This window comes from Vanacampus margaritifer, chromosome 4, assembly GCF_051991255.1.
Source record: "Vanacampus margaritifer isolate UIUO_Vmar chromosome 4, RoL_Vmar_1.0, whole genome shotgun sequence".
Taxonomy (NCBI): Eukaryota; Metazoa; Chordata; class Actinopteri; order Syngnathiformes; family Syngnathidae; genus Vanacampus; species Vanacampus margaritifer.
In genome coordinates this window covers 9606001-9628120 of record NC_135435.1, presented here as the reverse complement: position 1 = coordinate 9628120, position 22120 = coordinate 9606001, and the positions used below count along the sequence as shown (strand labels likewise).

General features: G+C 37.8%; 1 protein-coding gene across 1 annotated transcript in view; it reads right to left on the bottom strand.

Annotated features, from left to right (window-relative positions):
* trip4 (thyroid hormone receptor interactor 4) overlaps positions 1 to 22120 on the bottom strand; it is a 76455-nt gene that overhangs the window by 35188 nt on the left and 19147 nt on the right. Inside the window, exon 12 of the mRNA XM_077564752.1 lies at positions 14296 to 14398. Coding sequence (XP_077420878.1) covers positions 14296 to 14398 — 103 coding nt within the window. The remainder of the gene's footprint in view (positions 1 to 14295; positions 14399 to 22120) is intronic.

The window sequence follows — 22120 nt, the reverse complement described above, 5'->3', positions numbered from 1 at the left end:
AACATAATATTGTTGTACAAAGTCAGAACTTGATGGTATATTTTTTTCCAAACACACACATGCATTCAATTGTTTAACCCTGAATACGAATGCTGATTACTAAAGGGGGAAGAGTAGATGCAATTACATGATGGGCTCGTGAATCATTTTGTTGGTCAGCAAACACTAATATTTTGATACTTTTCCAGATCTGTACTGATACAACTCTGAAATCCAAACAATGATGATATAATGACACCGCAAGTAAAATAATGAAGTGCCACGGCAAGCCATTTTACCATATCACCATCTTTCCAGGCAGCTTATTTTCCCGACCACCCATTTACTTGCTTCCTTGCCTCATTAGCATTACAAATAGCACCTCGAGCAAAAACAGTGAAGGCAGCAGAAGAAATAGGACAGAATTAACAGATTATGTAAGAAGCGTGGATAAATGGAAAGAACAGTGTGTAACGAAAGGGAGGTGGCTAAAAGCATATTGAAAAGCAGATAATACTTACACTTGATATTATTAGATTACATGCTTATCTATAGGCAAACCTCATTGCATGCTTGCTATATCAAAACAATGTTATGTGCATTGCTTTTAATGTCAAATGGAACCAACCAGAAACACAGCTTCAGTGAACTTCGAGTGTTGCAGAAAAAGTGTACGTTTAACTTCAATAGGCAGTCATAATAAAAATGGCTTGAACTTTGAACCTGCCAAATAACTGCGTTCAAAACTGCTTTACAGATAATATGACTAAACTAATATGCATATTTTTTCATAGATGAATGCAGAGGAGGGAAGTTTATATATTTGAGCTGGTCCATCATTCGTAATGCGTCGTCGCCCAGCAACCCTTCATCATCATCACTCTGGCATTTTTCTCAAGACGAACCAACCTGTAATCTTCTGTCCGTCGTTTAGTTTTACCCACTCCGTCGTCACTTTGTCACCGCTATTTTAGGACCGACCGACAAAGGTGGGCATTCCATCAATATTGACACACCATCTGTCAGTCTGTCACTGGCACCAGTAGTCCTTTATGTATCAAAAAATAAGCATTGATACTCCCCCTTAGTCGGCTGTTGCTGTTGTGTTGTCAATGGCAAAGTGAAGTGACATCTTTACTAATTCATATGGTTCCACCTCGTTAGCCAATCTATTATGGCTAGCTTCTATTCAAAATCATTTGTAACCTCACTGGTGTGTTTTGTGTTGTTTATGTTGCAAGCAATGTCTATATTAAATTTTTATACATTATGTATGTTGTATGTTGTTTAAATAAAGTTCATTGTACAAAAACAAAACAATAAACGCTTCCTCACCTAAACATAGCCGACAAGTCTCAGCAGAGATCCTTTATTGAACACTGGAGTAGTCACTCTCACACACAAATATTTAATGCAGTCATTTTAAGAAACACACAAACACACCAGAGACACGCAGCACATGTTTCCTTCAGTCATCAGCAAAACAGCCGTCAGTCTGTGAGAAGCATGTCGGTACTTGACACGGTGAGTGACGATTACACTGACGGACGAAAACCCATGTCTGTTATGAATTAGTCTGTCTTTCTTTTTTAAGTTTGCCATAATTCGTCAGAAAAAATGGGGGTCCATCTGCGATTATTTTCATATTACATTTTCTTTGACAATGGAAATGTGCTATTATATGGAGTGGAGTTTTAAAGAGTTGAGTAGGTACAATGCTGAGGTGAATTAGACATTTGTCACATAAATCAAGATGACAAGTGACTAAGGAAGTGCAAATACTATGTGAGTGAAAAAAAATGCAGAACATTTAATTCCATAAGGAATTAAACAGACATGTTCAATATTTTGGTTAATTCACTTATTGAAGTACTATGATCATCAAAAATATTGCTATTATAATGGCTGACTAGTATAATTGTTGTTAATTGGTTGTTTTGAAGCACACAGCCATGCATGCATGGGACAATAGAAGATTTTCTTTTTCATATACTCAACAAATCATGACAAAGAAAAAAAAATTATGATGCCTATGAATATTCTGTGACCATGCACCTGTTTGTTGGTAGTGCAAGAAAAGACATGCCCTTCTCAATAAGCCTGATGATTATTTGTGGACACAGCAGGATGAGTTTGTATGGTATGCCAATGAGGTCTGATGCTTGAGTTTTGCGGCTAGAGCCCTCCTCAACCCTCAGTAGGAGGTCACACAAAGAGCCCTATAGTGCCATAATGCAATATTCATGGTGGGGTGTGAGCAGAGCAGTTAAACATAGCAGTATTGTGGAGAGACTTTCCAATCTACTATCAGGGAGCAGCTGCTGCTTGGGCTCAAGCCTTGCCTGTTTCCTAGCCTTGCCCTCTCTTGTTTTCTCGCTGCTGCCTCTCACTCAACCATTAATTTTTAATCACAACTTAAATGGCTGCCTTGGCTGAGGCTGTCGGGGGCAGTAAGTCAAGGGTTCTTGCCTTTGGTTATGAAGCAGGAAATAAATTTGAAAAGATCAAGATAAACATACTGTATAAGAGATAGCGGGCTGACAAGAGAAAGTGTACACTGAGGAATCCCAAATGCATTTGCTACTTTTATTATAGCGTGATTAGCACTTCAACTTGCTCTTCTTTCTAACACTGGTCGACAAAACAGATCAAATTACGATATGAGAATGGAATTTTCTTCATTAGATTTCGGGAGTCATAAGTTGCTAAAGACAGAAGATTTGGTTTTGATAATGACCTGTACAATCAAATGGAGGTGTGTCATAAGCCATACAAACTTTATGATGAAAGTGACCAAAATTTAATAGGTGTGATTTTTTTATGAGTAATACTTTTTGGTTGTTAAACTATGTTAAGGTTTTACGATTTTCACAGCACAAAAGAAACATAATGAAGTCTCTGTGGGGGTCTTGTTAAAACAGATTTTGTGTTCTTGATCAGGTACACGGAAATTAAACAATTCGTTTGATTGTGCTTTATTCTTTAACAGTATGGGAACATCTCTTTTCAAACTTTTTAGTGCCTGTGTTTTTCGAAAGTATTGCACTGAGCAGAATAATGATGCTTGGAAGGAGTTTGCAACAGTGGAGGTCATCTCATAGGAGTCATGTTGTTATTTAGTCAGCAAAATAGCTGAGAGTAAATCAACAGTGTCTGTAAAGGCTGCAGCAAAGTAATGCACACAATTTTGGCAATGATTAACTCATGCAAACCCAAAAATGTATAAATACATTTTTTATACCTTGTCCTTCACTCCCCAAAACATAAAAAAAACGTATTCATACGTTCTTATGTTGTTGTTGTTTTTATGCTAGAGCATACAGAAGGCTTTGATACAGCTTCTGACATGAAGAGGTTGCTTAAAGCAAAGGTAGCTATTACAACAAACAGCCAGCAGGTGGAGAGCAGAGTATAAGAGATCAGCCAGGGCCATGTTGCAACGCAACATAATATAATATAATATAATATAATATAATATAATATAATATAATATAATATAATATAATATAATATAATATAATATAATATAATATAATATAATATAATATAATATACCTTTTGGTAGGTTCCATGTTTTTTATAGCAATAGAACAGAACAGAACATTACCTTGCAAAATCAGTTAAAATCCAGTAAAACAGACAAAGGGGGTTGTTTCAGTGAAAATGGTTGGGAGTGAATGAGTTAAACAATACAGCAATTGATAGAATTTTTAATAGTTAATGAATCAATTACATGTGCATTCCTCGATAAGACTGAAATTCATCTCATGGTAAGAGTACATAAAGGGCTGAACCACTTATATGTGCCGGTTAAGGTTGAGTAGCTGTTGTCAGTAAGGTGGCGGCACTCAGGTTTTCCCTTGCATTATATATTTTCCATTTTGGGGTGGTCTGACCCACTCACGTGATGAGAAGTAGAGTCACGGTCTGTTTGGAGTCCCGGGGCAACCCCATGCGACCATATCCCTGGATCACTGCTCAACCACACAGGGATCTTTACAGCTACTGTTTGCTAAGGATTCACTTGGACTGTAAAAGTCAAGTCTTGTTGACACATCTGTGCTGTTGCTCCCTGAGGCTAATGGCTATTACATCTGTCTGCTTCTTTTCAGTGGAAGAGGAAAAACTACAGCAGTCAAATTCTCTTTTTTAAATTGGGAAGAGCAAAAACACTGACAGCTGATGGATGACTGACAACGTCTGAGGCATAACTACCACTTTTGTTCTTCCTCACGAGTGCATTTGAGCTACATTGTAATTAATGTTAAGATGGGTTTGGAAAGAAATGGCAAAGGCCTCAAGGTAGTAGTGTCAATATGTTCACATTCCAACTGTGACTGGAACATTGTGTTGTCACATGTCAAATATTCTTGCCTCTGTCTGATGGCATTATGATATATACGAAAATTGTTACACAGTTATAGAATACACCACAAACATAAATTTTTTGAAAGCAAAGAATGCATTAAAGTGTAAACGCATGATTTCAAATTTCTATAATGGCTCACTATAAACAAAGAACATTTAAAGGAAAACTAAACCTCCGAAATGTTAAAACAAGATTATATTGTATGTGCCAGCACTTGTCAAAACAGGGTACTTTGATTAACATTGCGTTTGTGGAATAAGAGTTAAACAGAATAATTAATCAATGTAAAGGGGGTGCCATGCTGTGTAAAATTATTAACTGCAGACTGGAAGTGATGATGAAGCGTCAGTGAAGAATTGCCTGCTACCAAGAGTGCATCATTGAACTGTGTAATATTTTTGTGTTACCATACTGAACTGGTTGTCTGGCCCAGACTATTATATAGCAGTTGAACTTTCAAGATGAAGACTCAAAGCTCCAGTACGAGTGGAGCAAAGGCTTTAACTGATACTATCTTCCTGAATGTGGTAAGGGAAGGTCTATCTCGGCAATATTAATCCAGACATATAGTATGTGTTTGTGCAGTTAGACAATGACAAAGCCTTCATCACTCAAATACTAATCGATGTGCCTCTGTGAGTTGAATTGTGTGTAACATATTTGCTTTTTGAGATATTGTGTGGGTAAGAGTTATTCTAAATGTAAAAAATTATCATGATTTTACACACACACAAAATCAAATCAACGTTCAACATATATAATATAATATGATTAGTGCTGTCAAAGTTAAAGCGTTAACTGAGTAATTAATCACAAAAAAATATCGCATTAATCATAAATTAACACTGATTAATCGCACTATTAATTTTGACCGCAGATGATCCTTTAGCGTGACAGCGGATGGCTACGTTTAAGATAGCACAGGTTGTGTTTTAGCAATAAACATTATTACATGCATTAAATTAAAACATTTAGTAAATGTTTGCACATCACATTTAGAATATTTGATCATGTCAAAATATTGGGGTATTTTTTTTCCCATTTTAAATGATGCAAGTAATTAACTGATTAGAAAAATCAGTGTGTGCAGTGGATCAAAAAATGTTGAAGACGTCCTCATAATATTAAATGTCAAAAGAATGAACACATAACCACTGCTTTTCAAATTTGGCGATAAATGTTGATAAAAAAGCCTTTTTTTTATTAAGCGATTAATCGTGATTAATCTAAATTCTAAGATGTGATTAATCTGATTAAAAATGTTTATGTTTGGCAGCTCTAAATATAATATAATATAATACAGGTTACAAAGTACCATGATACCTCAAGAACTTACAATATATACAATTTTGATTCGCCAATTGGTTAAACTGCCACAGAATAACGCCAACGACTGCTGTGGATGACATACTCAATGTTATATTTTTTGGCTTAAGTATCAGTGGTTGGCATCGGTAGCCTCCGTGACTACCAATACCTGAAAACACAGGTATTCCTCTAGTTACTAACATCCGAGCTACAAACATTCGCAGTTAAGAACAAAGGCTTATGTCCATAAAAGCTGTACATTATGGTACAATATTGTACTGTAGTGCCCCTCTCTGCCACAACCCCGCCGAGCAGCACCGCGCCATTTGCGCATTTCAACTACCTCTCTGTCCGGCGATGAACGGCAGAGCCTGCCTGGAGCCAAAGCCAATGGCCGGCCACTTTGCACGCACTCGATATTGGCGCCACACTGTGAGTACATCCAGGCTCTCCTGGAGGATATTCATGAAAAGCAGCCCTCAGTTGTTTTCTTTATCGGCGTACAATATCTCTTCAGCTTCAAAATTATTTTAATGTGACTCGGCAGTCGCCATCTTGACTCGTCATACGCACCAATCACAATTCATGTGCACTTCATGGACAGTCGGAAAACATAGTTTCCTGAGACCGTTACACCCGATACGTAATGCATTCCACTTCAGCCTCACATGAAATCCACCATCTGTGTACAGTTAAGTATGTTTATTTTGTTTTTATTGCATTTTGTTTTGTTTTTATTGTATTGTACTGTGTAAAAATATAATGTACTGTGAGGAAAAGTGGTTCAAATGATGGATGACGTAATTTAATGTTTGTTTTTTTAATTTAATTTATGTACTGTATAGAAAGTATATATAAGGTATATAACTTAAGTTATTTATTTATTTTTACATGTTTTTATTTTATTTAACAAATAATTTGATAAAATTCTATTTTGAAACAAAATTTTATGTGATTCGATTTACAAACAAATTCGACTTACAAACAACCTCTCGGAACCCATTGTGTTCGTAATTTGAGGACTACCTGTAATGCTGTATCGGCACAATACTAATACCAGGTATCGGTACTTGCCCATGCCTATATGATATAACGTAACATAGCATAAAATATAGCATGAAGCATAGCAGAAAACATAGCAAAGCATAGCATAGCATAACATACCAAAGACGTGATTAAGTTGAGCTAAAAATTGCATAAACATACATTTATATCAAATGCATTGCATATTCATAGCAATGTGGAAAATTTCATTTGTTGGTATATGTTAACAGGTAAGAAGAGGTCAGCATTAGATCAAGAAGAATGTATTTTAGATCCGAAGGACCAAAAGTACCACAATCAGAGTTGTTCACTCTATAAGCCTTAAGCGGAGGTCTGTGCTCTGTGCCTTATCTAAGTGGTTCGGGTTTAGGATGATGGGGCAAGTGGCTTCATTAAATACGGGATTTTCAAGAAGCCATAAATAATACGCCATACACAATCTTACTCAATTCATCTGAGAATCAGCTCATAATAGGCAACTAAGTCTAAAAGTATGGGCATGAAGCCCATGTATATTTTTAGATGATGTTTGATTAAAAAATATTGAGAGGGAGAAAGGAAAATAATCTTTTACACAGTTATCGGTGAAAGGGTATTCAGTGGAACAGGAGTGTTATCAATCTAAGAGAGCAGGCTGATCTACTGGAGGAGAATTTATTGCTCAGGGCTCCCAAGCCTGTGTGCTTGGCTTTCAGCTCAACAGCTCAGCTCTCTCCTTTCCTCTCCTCTTCTCCCCATTAACCGGCTGACAGAACCATAATAAACACAGCCTGTCACCTTCAAGGCCTGCCTCTCATTTACTAGAGAACACATGAAACCCTGCTCTCACATTCCCTCTCTCTCCCTCCCACTTCCCTTCATTTGCTGGACTCATTGGAGCTGAAACATGAGTTTTGGCCCCTGCTGTCTCAGAAGCTACAGATTCTCTTCAATATCGAGACTGACCTGAAAACGCATGAATATTAAAATGGCAATATGAATGAATAGCAAAGGAGCTCATAAGCTCTCAAAACCTTTTTCAGCAAAGGAAAAATGCACAAGGGAGACTAATAACCACCTTGAGAGAGAAGGCAGACATTTGTTGGGTAATTGGCTTCTTTTTTATTTGCAACGCCATGGTGACTTCACATCTAAAACAGAGACAATCACAAATTGATGGCAGTAGAGCAAAAATCAAAGGTGATATTATCATCAGGAGCATATGATGTTATTTTTGTATGTGGTGCAACCTGAGGGATGCACACAGCAAGCTGAGCTTGTGAACAGTACAAAAAAGCAAGGGCATTGAAACACACGTACTGTATAAGCGCTGGCTTATGTAAATCCCTTAAGATAGAAGTTGCTACAGAATGAATTCATCCTTGTTCTCATCGGTAAACTTGCACAATATCAATTATAATAATGTAATAAGAGTGCTGATAGATTATAGACAGGCCTATTTGTAGTGGGGTAGGGCAATAAATCGAATTAATTTGATTAATCGTCATTTTGAAAATTGAATCATTAAATATGTGCTAAATCGGGAAATCAAATTTTGTCTTGTGGACTATTACGGTTTTTCTCCATAGGTTTGGCACATTTCTTGAAACTGAAATGACATTTTCCAAACTGCAAGCTCTTCTGGCCAAACAGACTTACATTTTGGCACAACCATCAGTTCATTAGCAAAGGCACATATCTATCCCAAAACTGCTCACACATGCTTCACTCCAAGTTCCTTTCCCAAACAAAGAGTCGGTAATGTCACTGCAAAGATCCCTTTCAATTGCTTTGGCTCATCTGGATTCACCTAGTTCTTTTGCCAAAAAGAACTTGGATGATTTTGCACAACTCTTTGGATCATCTGCAAAAGCTCATATCTCTCCCAAAACAGCTCACCTATGTGGTAAAATCAAATTTCTTTGTCATACAAGTACTCAGTGCCCCCAAAATGCATCGTCCCTTTGGCATTCTGTGAGCACCACAAGTCAAAATCATTAGATGTTTTCTCACAACAGCTAACAAAATACAATTATATCTAAAACTGAGGGGAAAAAATGATTTTACAAGAGCAGTTTTCAAAGTTTGTAGTTTGATATACTCCACTCACAGTCAAGGAAACCGCAATACTTTTTATTCACACAGTTACAACAAAAGAAAGTGTAAGCCGAAATCTGTATATTCATGAAAAACTAATAACTAAAATTATACCTAGCGCACAGCGTAAATGAAGAACCAACTACTGTAACACTTTCACTACACAGTAAATTCTGTAGAGTAAATTTGACCCTATTTAGAGTGAGACCAAATAGACTTGATCAGTTTTAGAGTAATATTTGCACTTGGAAGCGTGTAAAATAAAGAAGTGGAAAATAAAGAAGTAAAAGTCACTCAAGGTTTGAGGAACGAATTCACAACCTTCTGCTTGGGAGACAGCCAATCGACTCCCCGAGCAACAGAACTCCTGCTGTGTGTTACTATAGTAAGTATATCACTTGTGTTAGCTGGAATCTTCATAACTCAGAGAACCAAAAATTCTTGGAGCTAAGCAAATAGTAGAAGTGGCGTAGCTCAGGTGGTACTGTGGCCATCCCCCAACCAGAAGGTTCCTCAAACCTTCAGTGACTTTTAGTTATTTTTGTCAATTCTTTATTTTACTCTCTTCCAAGTGAAAATATTACTCTAAACTGAGTCTTGGTCCCACTCAAAATACAGTCAAATAGACTCTAAATAGAGTCAAATTTACCCTACAGAATTTACTGTGTAGTCACTATCGTCACCTTCCCCCTCTTGGCCATCCACACGCTGCTCTTTGTTTGGCCCAAGGTTTTAATCTATGTCGCATCCGATATTTTCCCTTGCAATGCTGCGAGGAAAAAAAACGGCATGAATTTCGCAACCAACCAAGGTTGAGTATTTTACAAATAAGACAAATATGCCCATACAAGCATCTAACCATTACATGGCATAAGTGCTCCACTCTGTCTTAGAGTCACAGTAAATATGTTTCCGTGTTTTAAGCTAGCGATAGCTTAATAGCCCAACCGACTGTATACATAGTGTTTTACAAAAGTACTAAAAAGTATTCATAAATTCATATATACTTGTAGATGAAATGGGTAAGTGTCCACTCCATTGCCGAAAATGCACCACATGGGTATGTACAGTATAGCGCGCATGTGTCAGTGAATGGAGGCAATTGAGGAAGCCGGCTCAAATTGCACACGCCGTCCTTTTTAAACAGCAAATAATGCTAGTTAAGTTAGATGGTCGTGAAAGTGGCAAATTACATGCATTTTTGTCGGCTAAAATTCATAGTACGTTACTGTTACCGGTACAGGAACTTGGTGCAACACTTACTCAAAGAAACGTATAAATCATGGTTTTAAGTGTTTTTGCACCAAAAAAAAATATTTAATCCAGTATTTCAGCTCATTTTACACACGGATGTGGTCTAAAATCTGATCTCTAAACTTATCAAACATGCTCTGAAAATGAATTGTTGCCCTTCCACAAATTCTATAACTCTGTTGGCTTAAAACTACAAGGGCAGATGTAAGACAGCACGATAGCTTCCAAAAAAAGAACAAGCAAGAAATCCAAGTCAACAGATCGAAAATGGTTGTAGTTCTGAATTTTAATGTCGCATGACTCTTTGAGGTCAGTAAGAAACAGTATTGTCATTATAAAGGCCATCACCAATATGATCAAATATATAATGAGCAAAGCATAATAGGATTAAAGAATAATTAATGCAGACAAAACAAGCATCACTGCATTTATTACAACAGTTCAGTGGTCAGGTACTACTGAAAATGATGCAAGGTCATTTAAATGTTAAATTGCTTTAAAATCGTCCAGTGGGTCAAAAGCTCTAAGATCAGCTTGTGTCATTGCACAAAGATCAAGTGACTCACTCAAATCAAATTTGAGTTCAAGGGAAGGTCGCATCACTTAGTACTAGAGCTTAAAATGAAAAAATAAGGGAAGGCATACACAAAAACCACGGACTGTTTTTTTGTCAATGAGTTTGAGTCATGGACCTGCAAAAATGACAGAAAACCCTGTCAGCATTGTGACTTTGTAAACTGTTGTTATTATTATTATTATTATTACTATTAGGGGTGCATCAATCAATCGGCCGGCCGATTTATCGGCCCCCGATTTCCTTAATTTTGGGTGATCGGCCGATCCCTTAAATATAAACCAATCTTTTCCCTCCTCAGAGGTCTGAGATTCTGCTGAGATAACTAAGAAGGTTTTCATTTTTATTTCAGACAACTACTTAATTTTCAGTTAAAACGGGTTTGTTTGTATTATTTCACAGATATTGTTCAATGTTTTCCAATAAAATAAGATTAGAACTCTGAAGGTATGCTGCTTGTTATGAAAAAAAATCGAGATGAAAACAGACAGTGTTTTAGTTTTCAGTGAAAAAAAGATCTTAGGTAAAATGCCCGTAAATACAAGTTTAGTTATCTACTTTTCATTCTGCGCAGTATTTGAAGAGGATGTCAGGTCAATTAGGGAAAGTGACAGACCAGAGAAGGAGAGGCTAAAGGAAATCAGGGCTCATGACAGACAGTCAAATAGCTTTTAACACCCACAATGACCTTCAGGTTAAAAACAAGTGTGCACACAGATACAAATGTTCAGTGAATGTGAACATAAACCATTATGCACTTCCCTTATTACAGAGAGTCTTGGCATTTTGCCATTTTAAATGTCACAGACTCCTCCACAGGGTAATGACTGATCAACCTCAGCTGGCAACCAGCACAACCTTGCATAATTTCTCAATAGGCAATTTTTAAATGCAGATGGAGAGAGAGGAAACAAACATTTCATGATTCTGAAATACAGGCTATATTTCCTTCCTATTAAAAAAGAAAAAGTTTGACATTTTCTAATGGCAACACTTGTTGAAAATGACAGTCCTCCAAAAGGGGAGGGGGGGGGGGTTGATATCTTGGTATAACAAGATAGAGAGAACAAGGTTCATAAAAGAATATAGCAAGAGACTGCTGACAATGGCAGAGACCAGCTGCAGGGGGAGCAAAAAATAAATAAATACTTGCTCAGCTCCTATGTGTAAGATGAGTAGTGATGCCTTGACCTGTGTGAGGCATCAGCAGTGGGAATTGAGAGAGAAGAGAGAGGCCAGCTGGTGACACATGAATATGACAAGATGCTCTCTATCTTGTTGAATAAGCCCGAACAATTCCAACACGGGCTAATGGTATCATCATTATGACTAGTGCATACTGTAGGTCAAAATAGGCATACATATTATCAAACCTAGAATGTTTCAAAATTGTGAATCAGATTACACACGGAGAGCCATAATGAATTATAAGTGTCTGGACTTTTATAAAGATCCTAATTCTTTTTTTTTTTTTTTTTTTTAGATAATAGATACTGAACAGTAATTTTGCTTTGCTTACAACTCCCTGTCTCACCTGCTGTGATAAATAGCAACTCAGTCAGCACATGGCAATTTGATTCTTTTTGAAGCGTTGAAAGACAACCAGGGAATCATAATTGATGCTTACAATTGTAGGAGCATCCAGACATACTGTACATAATGACGGAAACTGAGTTACTCTGTTGTGAATTCCTGTATATTCACGATTCGCAAATTAGCCTAGTCACAGTTTTTTTTTGTTTTACTTATCCTGCATTATTTGCAAAAAAATTGTTTTTGTGCTCAGCCTAACGCAATGAAAATATTACTTTGGGTTTTGTTGATAGGTTCAATACACTGCTAATATTTTACGTCGGTATTGCGATGTCATATTTTTTTGGGGGGTGGGGGGGCTAAAATGCATCTTGTACACAGTAGTCAAGAGTGAAAATCATAGCATAACCGTTTAAGTACAGTCTTCCAAAGAACGCACTCGAGATCGTACTTCCTAAGAAAGCCAGTTTCTTTGTAATTGGAACGGCTGTGTACTGACAAAAGTGACGTCTACTCCTCATCTTTTTTGATAGCAGCACTAAATGCATCTTGGGATATTTTCTCAACCAAGTCTTCACAAGTAATCAACCGTTTAATCCTTGGTTTAAGCAAGCAGACAAGAACAATATCCGGGTATTCCGTGTGTTCTTAGTTCATGTGTACTTTCCGTTTCAAATGTTTTACAGTCATTTTATGTATCTATACTCAATTACAAACCTTATTTTGGGGTCAATTTTTGGGCTATTCGTGCCAGAACTCAGTCCCTATACCTTGTGAATAGCAGGGATTCACTGCACAGCATAAATTCAATTATGTTACAGTACAGTCTACTAATAACAGATCATACCATATGGGGAAAATATTGTACTCTAAGGTAACTATTTGTGCCTTTTCAAGTCCAAGAACATACAGTATACAAACTCCAAGCCATGTGTCAAGAGTAGAAAAGCAGTTCCATTGAGGATGCAACCCCAGTGACCGGGTATTGTACCTCAGAAAATCCAGTCATGCACTTCTTTGACAGCATCCATCCGCTTTGTCACACCGTCTCCAAACATATTCGTAGGCAGAAAATTGAATGTTTTAAAAAACATTCACAAATCCATCTTGGGGAAAAAAAAGGCTAACTAAAGCTTTTTTTTAGAAAAGGGCAAGCAATTTGGAGGTGAAAAAAAGGGCAAATTGTTGAACTTGTTTGATCTTTTAAATAAGAAATGTATGGTTCTAATAAAACTGCTGCTATGATAATATAAGTATGCTATTCTCCACCATTGTCTATGTTTGCAACACATTAACCACACTACTTCCTTCTAACGGCCACAAATAATAAGCCTGAAGTTTGGTGAGATGGATTTGTCAGATTATAAAACTTGTATTTACTCAAGTCAAGAGCAGTTGCAGCAAAGTGATAGAATCTGAACAGAACTTTTCAAGAAATAGAGCTGTGCGTCAAGGGACTGCCTCACTCAAAAGTGAATTATCTGCTTGCAGCATAACTACGCATGTTTATGTTTTGACAAAGACAACTTCTGGGAAAAGATGATATTACATCCTTGCATCTCTTTTTATAAAATGGTGAAGGGAGCTCTCATGGTGTGCATCTTTATTACCATGAATTTCATCTATACTTAATGAAAATAGTCCAACGTTGAACTGCAACAACAAGAAAATGCAGCATTGTGCCAAGTTTTGAGGACCTCTAATTAAAACCAAACAACTAATGTAATGCATCTGGTAAGATCTGAAAGAAGCACAGCTACATAATAATAATAATGCTCAAGACTTAAGAGGATTTTGAAATATTAACGAGAGCTTACAGGTACATCATTTTGAAGCAAAAGCAGCAATAGCAGATGATGTGTGTAGTAGTGCCCATTAGAAAATCACACAACACAGCAACAACATTTTACATACAGGATTGGCTTGTCCCCCAGGCAACCAGAAATGCAAATCCCATATTTACAGATGCCCCTTGAAGAGAATGTGTAAGTTAATGATTTGTGTGTGTGCATTCACTTTACTTGTACTATACTTACCAGCATTAATCATTTACATATTCATTTAATGGGTATATGCCAGTGCAAAATTCAGTACAGAACCATCTGAGCCTATTTTTATGCACTTATATTTTGCAGTCATGAAAAGAGATTGGACTTACAGATCTTGTGTTTCCCTTTCATTGGGAATTTCACCAGTAGCTCCTGAGGGTTAGTGCAGATGAAGACGAATGGGGAAGCAGACTCTTCGCATGTACCGGGGAACTGTGGGTAGAAATGGAGAGACATAACGTCTAAATGTTGTTTGAGCATGACCATATTTTTCACAGGATGTTGAACTGTGATCCCCAGTATGTCTGTAATGAATCATTCAGTGTTATGCACATCATGACAGCTGATATGCGCCTACCAGAATCTTATGCACTGTAATATGTAGGCAAACACCCAACACCAACCATGAATCCTGAATATTTTTCAGATTCAGCGATAAATCAATTAACTTATCACAAAGACTGTGTGCAAAACAAATTTGTAATAATGAGAAGATGTTTTGCTGAGACCAACCGACAAAGGGAAACTATTTCTCCATGTGTTATTGATTGATCTCTCAGGTGAGAGTAGAGAATTGACTGACACAGTGACAAAGGAGTCATCTTTTCCATCACTGGCAGCCAATGTCCCTCAGCTCATCCAATTTCCCCCGGCACTATCAGATAGTGCCCATGATTGCATCTAGGAAGCCAGGAAGCGGCTCTCTTCCTGACAGCATGCTTCCACTCCCCCACAGCTCCCCTCTCACTTAATCACAGCTTCTCTATCTCCCTCAAAGGAGCACTGAAGGTTGTGACAAATTTGGGGCTTTTAGGAGAGATCAGCAGAGTCAGTAACCCAGCCATATGGTCTCTGACAAACTGGGAAGCGATGATAGAGATATTCATTTCAGATTACAGCCCGTGACCGTCGACCAGAGTTCAATGCACAAGTGAGAAAATATGTAAACACTCAAGAGTAGTCAAAGATAGATGGCGGCCAGATTCGAGTCCTTTGTGTCTCCTTCATCCTATAGCACATTCCAATTAAATTAGGGTCTTGTGGTCAAGTACACGGTCTTCAGGTTAGAACATTTGTAACAGTCCTTGAGTAAATTGATGTGTTTTTTTTTTAAAAGAGGTTCTAAAAGGTGAAGGTTGTGAGACTACAACATAATAGGTTGGTTATATTTTGTTTTTTTAGTGGCAACAAATTATCCAAAGATACAGTCAAATGAACAAATTGAAAAGTAGACCTGATTTTTTTTTTATATAAAGGCCACTGGGAGTTGTTCTTAAAGCTAATAACCTACATTTAACTTATTAGGAACAAAGCGAGCCACAACATTTTGGTACACACACACTACCCTTCACAAATGTGGTTTACTCTTAAAAGGAACCCCAACTGTAATGACAAGTTTGCTCTATATTATTTATTTGGTTGTTACTAACATAACTATGAGATTCATTTTTCAAAAATCCTTTCCAGTTTAATACATTTTGTAAAAACTTTATTTAGACATACGCCACCATTGTTATTTATGTCGCAACGCATTCAGTGCATAGAGACGTTGAATGGCAGCTGGCTCTCTGCCGAGCAATGTAAAACATCATTAAAGAAAGCAAGATAAGTAGAAGTCACCCTCCCCTATGCCATGCTCTCGTCATTCACCATACGCATTCAAGATTTTTGATCGTCCCTTTAGGAACGCTACATAGGCTTACCTTGCTTTCTTTATAGGAGTTTCACATTCCTCGGCAGAGAGCCAGCCGCCATTCTATGTCACTACGCACTGAATCAAGTTTCTACGAAATGTATTAAACTGGAAATGATTTTAGAAAAATTAATGTCATAGGTATGTTAATAACAACCAAATAAATAATATAGAGCAAACTTGTCATTACAGTCAGGTTCCTTTTAAGTAAAAACACAATTCTTATGTTAGGCACACTGTTTTATTTAATTTTAAAAATCCTAGTTAAAAAAAAAACATTCAAAGTACTGGCAAAGTTTTCATTCCCATATTACACTACCCCAACAACAGGTATTGAAAAGTTGTTTCATAATGGGGACCAGCACACACATAATGACAACATTTACATGCAGTCAATATTCGGGTTAAGGTCAAAATTCCAGTTTCTGAAACATTCAGAATAGGCCATTTACACGTGCGAGCAGACAGAGATATTCCCGTATACAATAGATTTCTAAATTCTGCTATTGGTCTATAAATCACTAAATGGTTTGGGTCCTGAATATATTCAAGAAATGCTGATTGAATACAAACCCAGCAGGGCTCAGACTTGGCTCAATTAGTGGAACCCAGAGTTCAAAGTAAACATGGTGAAGCTGCATTTAACTGTTATGCTGCACACAGATGGAATAAGATGTAAGAAGTGTCAGCCCTGAATGCAAAATGCTTTTAAATCAATGATTAAGGTATTTTAAACATATTTAAATCATGTTCTTTTAATTATCTTTGAACATTTCTTTAAATGTTTTTAAAGTTTGCGGTCTAATGTTTTAACTATGTCAATGTATGTTCTTTTTGTAAATTTTGTAAGCTACTTTTGTTTTCTCTGCTTTGCTTCTTTCTGAATGTTTTTAACTGCTGTGTTTGTTGCTTTCCTTGTGTAAAGCACATTGACTTGCCTTGTGTATGAAATGTGCCTTGCCTATACAACATATCCTGAAACCGTGACGCACAGACGGCATTACGCAAATAGACGTCATTCCAGTATTAACTTTTTCTGGTCAATAAAAGACATTACATTTATGCCACTCGACACACTAATAAGGTAGTCTTTTTCCTCCTTGCTCCAAAAGTGTGATCCTTTTTTTGTTCCTCACTGGCTGTATGCAGGGCTCTGGGACTAAGGTGCTCCCACAATAGCCACTGTTGCATTAGCTTGGACAAAGGAACCAGTACAAGTAAACAGCTAGCAACAATTTCTTTATTTCAAAACAAATGACTACTTTTGGCAATAATCAACAAAAGGGGTGGGGCTTACATCAATACATTACTATATTTTTTTAGTACAGAAGTGAAAAAATTTGGGGGGGAAATTGATATGGATTGATCAAAAGTTTCTATATATTTTTGTTTACAAGGAGTCCTCAATTTACGGCGGAGTTCCGTTCCTACGATGGCAATGTAACCCGAATTTAGACTTAAGTCGTATTTCCCAGTTAAAGTCAATATTCACATCAAAATACTTTGTAAAGTAATTTTTAAAAACATATTTGCGCGACCCGGAAAACACCAGAACCAATATTTCGTGTTTCCGCATGAACATTCATTGCTGACAGACGGTAGCACAAAGCTAATGCAAGTTTAAACACAGAAATGTCACGCCCACACTTTCACGGCCCTATTTTCATGGCAAGTGCAAGTCTAACACAAAGCGTAGTCTAACTGAGCATGTTTGGAGTTTTCTTTCTTTTGCTGTTTTTGTAAACGCGTACAGTAAAACCGTTTTCACCATTGTAGGAGATTGACGCGCGCAAAGTACGTTTGTAAGGGACTACAAAAGATCTCCATTTGTGGATTATATAAAGTTGGCCACGACGATCACAGATTACCAGTGTGAAGCGAGCATTTGAAGACCACCTTCCATTCCAATCGTTGGTGTTCTTGTGTTACACCCGCCCTCCCACTCCTCCCATAGCTGTGCCCGTGGTCAGGGGGATGATTTTAAAACTATAATAAAGACTATAATAACAATATGTCTGTATGTACCTCGATCAAATTCACCGGTCATGTTACACCACCTGCGCCACAACTTAGACCTGCTAGTATAAAATGAATTCTACTTTGAGCCATGAAATTGTCAGATGCGTCCAAGACCCACTGGAACGCCCAGCATGATGCAGCGAGCGCAGTCTGCCAAATTCCCAAGAGAGCTGAATGAGCTTTGAGCAGCCCAAAAATCAAGATGCGTTAGTTACTACGCCATGACGCACGTGGGCTATCTACAGAAATAGAGCCCTAAAGGTTTAAAGGAGGCGACGATGGAGACAAAAAAAAAAGAAAAGAAGCTGAGTACGCCATCACAGCATGTCTCTAAATGGTCCAATCACGACGGTGTTACAACCCACCATCTACGGCGTACAAGAATTGGTAACGTGCGCGCAGCACCCGGCCACGAGCTACGACGTTCTTCTCGGCGTAAATCACGTGATGTGTGCCGGTCATTAACGCAAGAGCAAACACAGTAGTATAAATTGGGCTTAAGAATCATTGCTCTCAGCAAATGAGGAAAACAAAATGCTGCATTGTTTCAAGTTCAGATGAAACCGACCAAACAGTATAAATGTGTGTTCCTGTGAACCCCCCTCCCCCTGAGTCGACTACTTTTTTATCCTCCATTAGCTAATTAGCATTTAAAGCCATTGAATGTGCTACTTTGGCTCACTACCATTCCACCCCCCACCATCTAGTTGTTTCAATCTCATGTTAATCAAAAGGGCACTTAACATTGTGGTTGAGTGACAAGACGCTTTGCTAAAGCACTCCATATTCATCAGGAAGGATCTAACAGAGTGAAAGAAGACTTGCTTACAAATTCAATTGATGTTGCTGGAAAGCCCCGCACGCTGCAGCCCAGCACGTACGCACACACGCACACAGATACACACACACACACACCAATGGGATATTAAATAGATTCTCATGAAAAGACTGCTGGTGAGGATAACTGCCAGATCAAATTAATTTATAGGTGATCCAACTCCAAGTGGCAATTCCTCAAATAACTAATGTCTGTCTGAGGGTATTTTAGGTTGTGGCGACAAAAATCTGAGGCTGTGTAGTCTGTGCATTAAAAATGCATGCCTTGGGTTTTACCACGGGTTACAGATGATTCTAAATGCTAAATGCAAAATAAGGCTATGTTATTGATGAGAGTTATGCAGGCGGAAACATACATTTCACAATTTAACAACAGGTAATAAAAGATGATTTATACAAACAATACTAAGTAGAAAAATAAACCCCAAAAGAAGAGTCACTAGCCTTTTAAAAATGATAGGTGCTACATATGGTAGGGGCACAGACAGTTCACATACTGTAGGTCCAAGGGGGAAACAGATACGAGCAGTACTTTTACATGACAATTGCACTTTGGTGCAAACATTTGGGAAAATGAGTCATTTGGAAATGACGGCAGATAAGTTTTCATCCAAAGGTTCAAACACTGTGTGGAAACGAGGAACATGTGCCTGCATGTTTGGTCTGGGTATGCGCCAATACATTACAGCCAAATCACTAAAGGAGAGAAGACAGAACTGCAGCATTCTGTTAGCCTAATAGCATACTGTAATTACCTAAATCATTTTAAATTAACTTTTACAATATTAATGACGGATGTGGTTGTTAAAAAAAAAAAATAATTCCACATTGTAGATAATCAGTCATCCAAGTCATGGTAATCTGCAAAGGTTGAACTGAGGCAACTGGAGTCTTGTTATGTTATTTGTTGCAATTATGCTATTATGTTGCTAATTATGCTATTAAGCTATGTTTGTTATTGCAACGCTAGTCCAGCAGGTGCACATGTATTGCACCATTACACTACACAGTCGCAAGTCAAATGACATATTCTTTGTATAACACACATAAACAAAAGTTGCTCAAAAAACACTTTCAGTTGGTGTTCATGTGTAGTCAGTCCGCAAACGCTACAGCTTTAAAAAGTGTAAGGGATTTTCAGTATTTTTTTTTTTTTTACATATTATCGCCTTGAGGGTTTATTTTTGTTTCGCAAACACTAACAAAAATTGTTCTTACATAATGGTCGTTGTGCATATGTATCATAATACTCTACCAATGTAGCAGTACTTAACAAGGTTTAGCCTAGGCATTGTTTAATCAAGGTTATTGTGTATGTGTGTCTGTCCAAAATACCACGGGTCAGTAAAAGTAGAACAATAGTAGAAAATCCACAGTCATTTCTGTGAGGCAAGGAAGACAAACTTTGAATCCATGCATGTCAAGTAACAGCTCAACAAGCTAACAGTGTACCCTCTCCCAGCTTTCTACAATGTCTCTCTCTCTGACTCCACTCAGCTGCTGTCAGCAATTAAGGGCAGCAGAAACAAGTAATCTCCTTCTGGGCGACAGGGCCAGACCAGAACAGGCATGTGGAGAGGGCTATGCTGCAGGGGGGAGGGGAGGAAGTGGCAGTGCTGTCTGTGTGTGTGTGTGTGTGTGTGTGTGTGCGTGCATGTGTGGTTGGCCCCAGCCAGGCATTGCTTGGCTGCACACAATCTCAGCCCAATAAAAAGGCCTTCATTGGCAGGGAGCAAGTGAGCCAGACGAGCTGGGAGCATGTGGCTTTTAAAAATGAGTAGGGCGGATTGAAGCAGGAAGGAGGGTGGGAGTGGGGAAAATAAAGAGACAGGGAACTAGAGAGTAAACATAGAGAATGTGATATGGTGAGAAGGACAGAAAATAAGAGGAAAGGTTGGCTGTGTGGGTTAAAACAAAAAGGCAGATGTTGATGGATACTAGACTACATATACTGTATATTTGGTCTTCCTGGAAGCACTACTGCCAAGGCTGTTTTTCACCCGGGGAGGGAGAAACAGATGGGTTGTCTGAGATATGAGCTACATGTGGGAGGTGAAAGGGTGTTGTTGGGAATTGTGCGCAGAAGCAATTGTACGCCAAATGTTCTTTAATCTATCATGTTCGGTAAGCAACACATGCCTGTTTTTTTGCATTCATTAACCCTTTTAACATAACACAGCTGCCCTCAGGAAACTTCACTGTAACTGCTGTTTATGTCATTGCACGCTATAACATGATTATTTGTTTTTCCATTGCTGCACAAGACCAGCGTACAGCGCATATAAACAGGCAAACCCAGAGTGCTTGTAATGTAAGCATAAAAAGGGATACTTGATTTGTGTTATTTTATATTTCTTTTCAATATATTTGTGTCCTTACTCTTGTTTTTATCCATAATATACATTAGTCTCTCAAAGATTTTAGAGCTACTCCAAAATAAGGCTACTTCAATCTGAATAGGCATTTAATTGCAAATCATTCCTCGGTGATGAATCTCAAGCACAAGTTGGATGCAATGCACGGTGATAATTAAAAATTAAACAGCCCTTCACCGACAGAATCAACTGGTGTCAATTTGGAGAGTGAACATTAATTATCAGGGAGTCTCAAAGACCAGCTCCAGAATGTTTGCATTTTTAATAACCTGACCAGAGAAGAAAAAATGGAGCCATGCTTATTAGGACCTTTTATTACTGTGCATGTGTCCTTCTGTTCACATGCTAAACTAAGAGATGCTCCTTCAAAATTACTCTGTATTGCAACTTAACTGACATTTCCCTACGCAAAAGACATACATATATTTAGAGTTACTCACTGACTATGTTTGCATGCAGTCAATATTCGGATTAAGGTCAGAATTCTGGTTTGTGAAACAATCGAGGTAAGCCGTTAACATGCGTGGCGAACGTTACTCTCGTTTACATGGTCATTTGCGCTTGATTGGAATATCCCGTTCGGACAATGTAATTACGTAAGGAATGTAATTTTTGCTTTTAACTTACTTTCAATAATAGACATTATATGTATGTGATTCACCAAAGTAGTCGGTTTCCTGCTCGCTCCACAAGTGTGGTTCTTTGCTGCGAGCGTTATGTTTCTTACACCGGCTTGAATATTTCCGGTGGGTTACACGCCATAAGCACTGACTTATATACTTGTATAATAGGCACAAACGTTGGCCTTTTCGCCTTAGAGAGACAAAATAATGTGAAAATGCCACGGTGAAATCAATTTATTCAAGCGAGGCTCCTTTAGAGAGTGGGAACGGAGCTGTGCATGCAAGTCGTTACTACAATTAAAATAAGCGAAAACAAGAAGACGAAGAAGAAAATGGAGAGCATGCACACAGCAAAAAACAATGCGCTGTTCAATAATAATAATGCGTC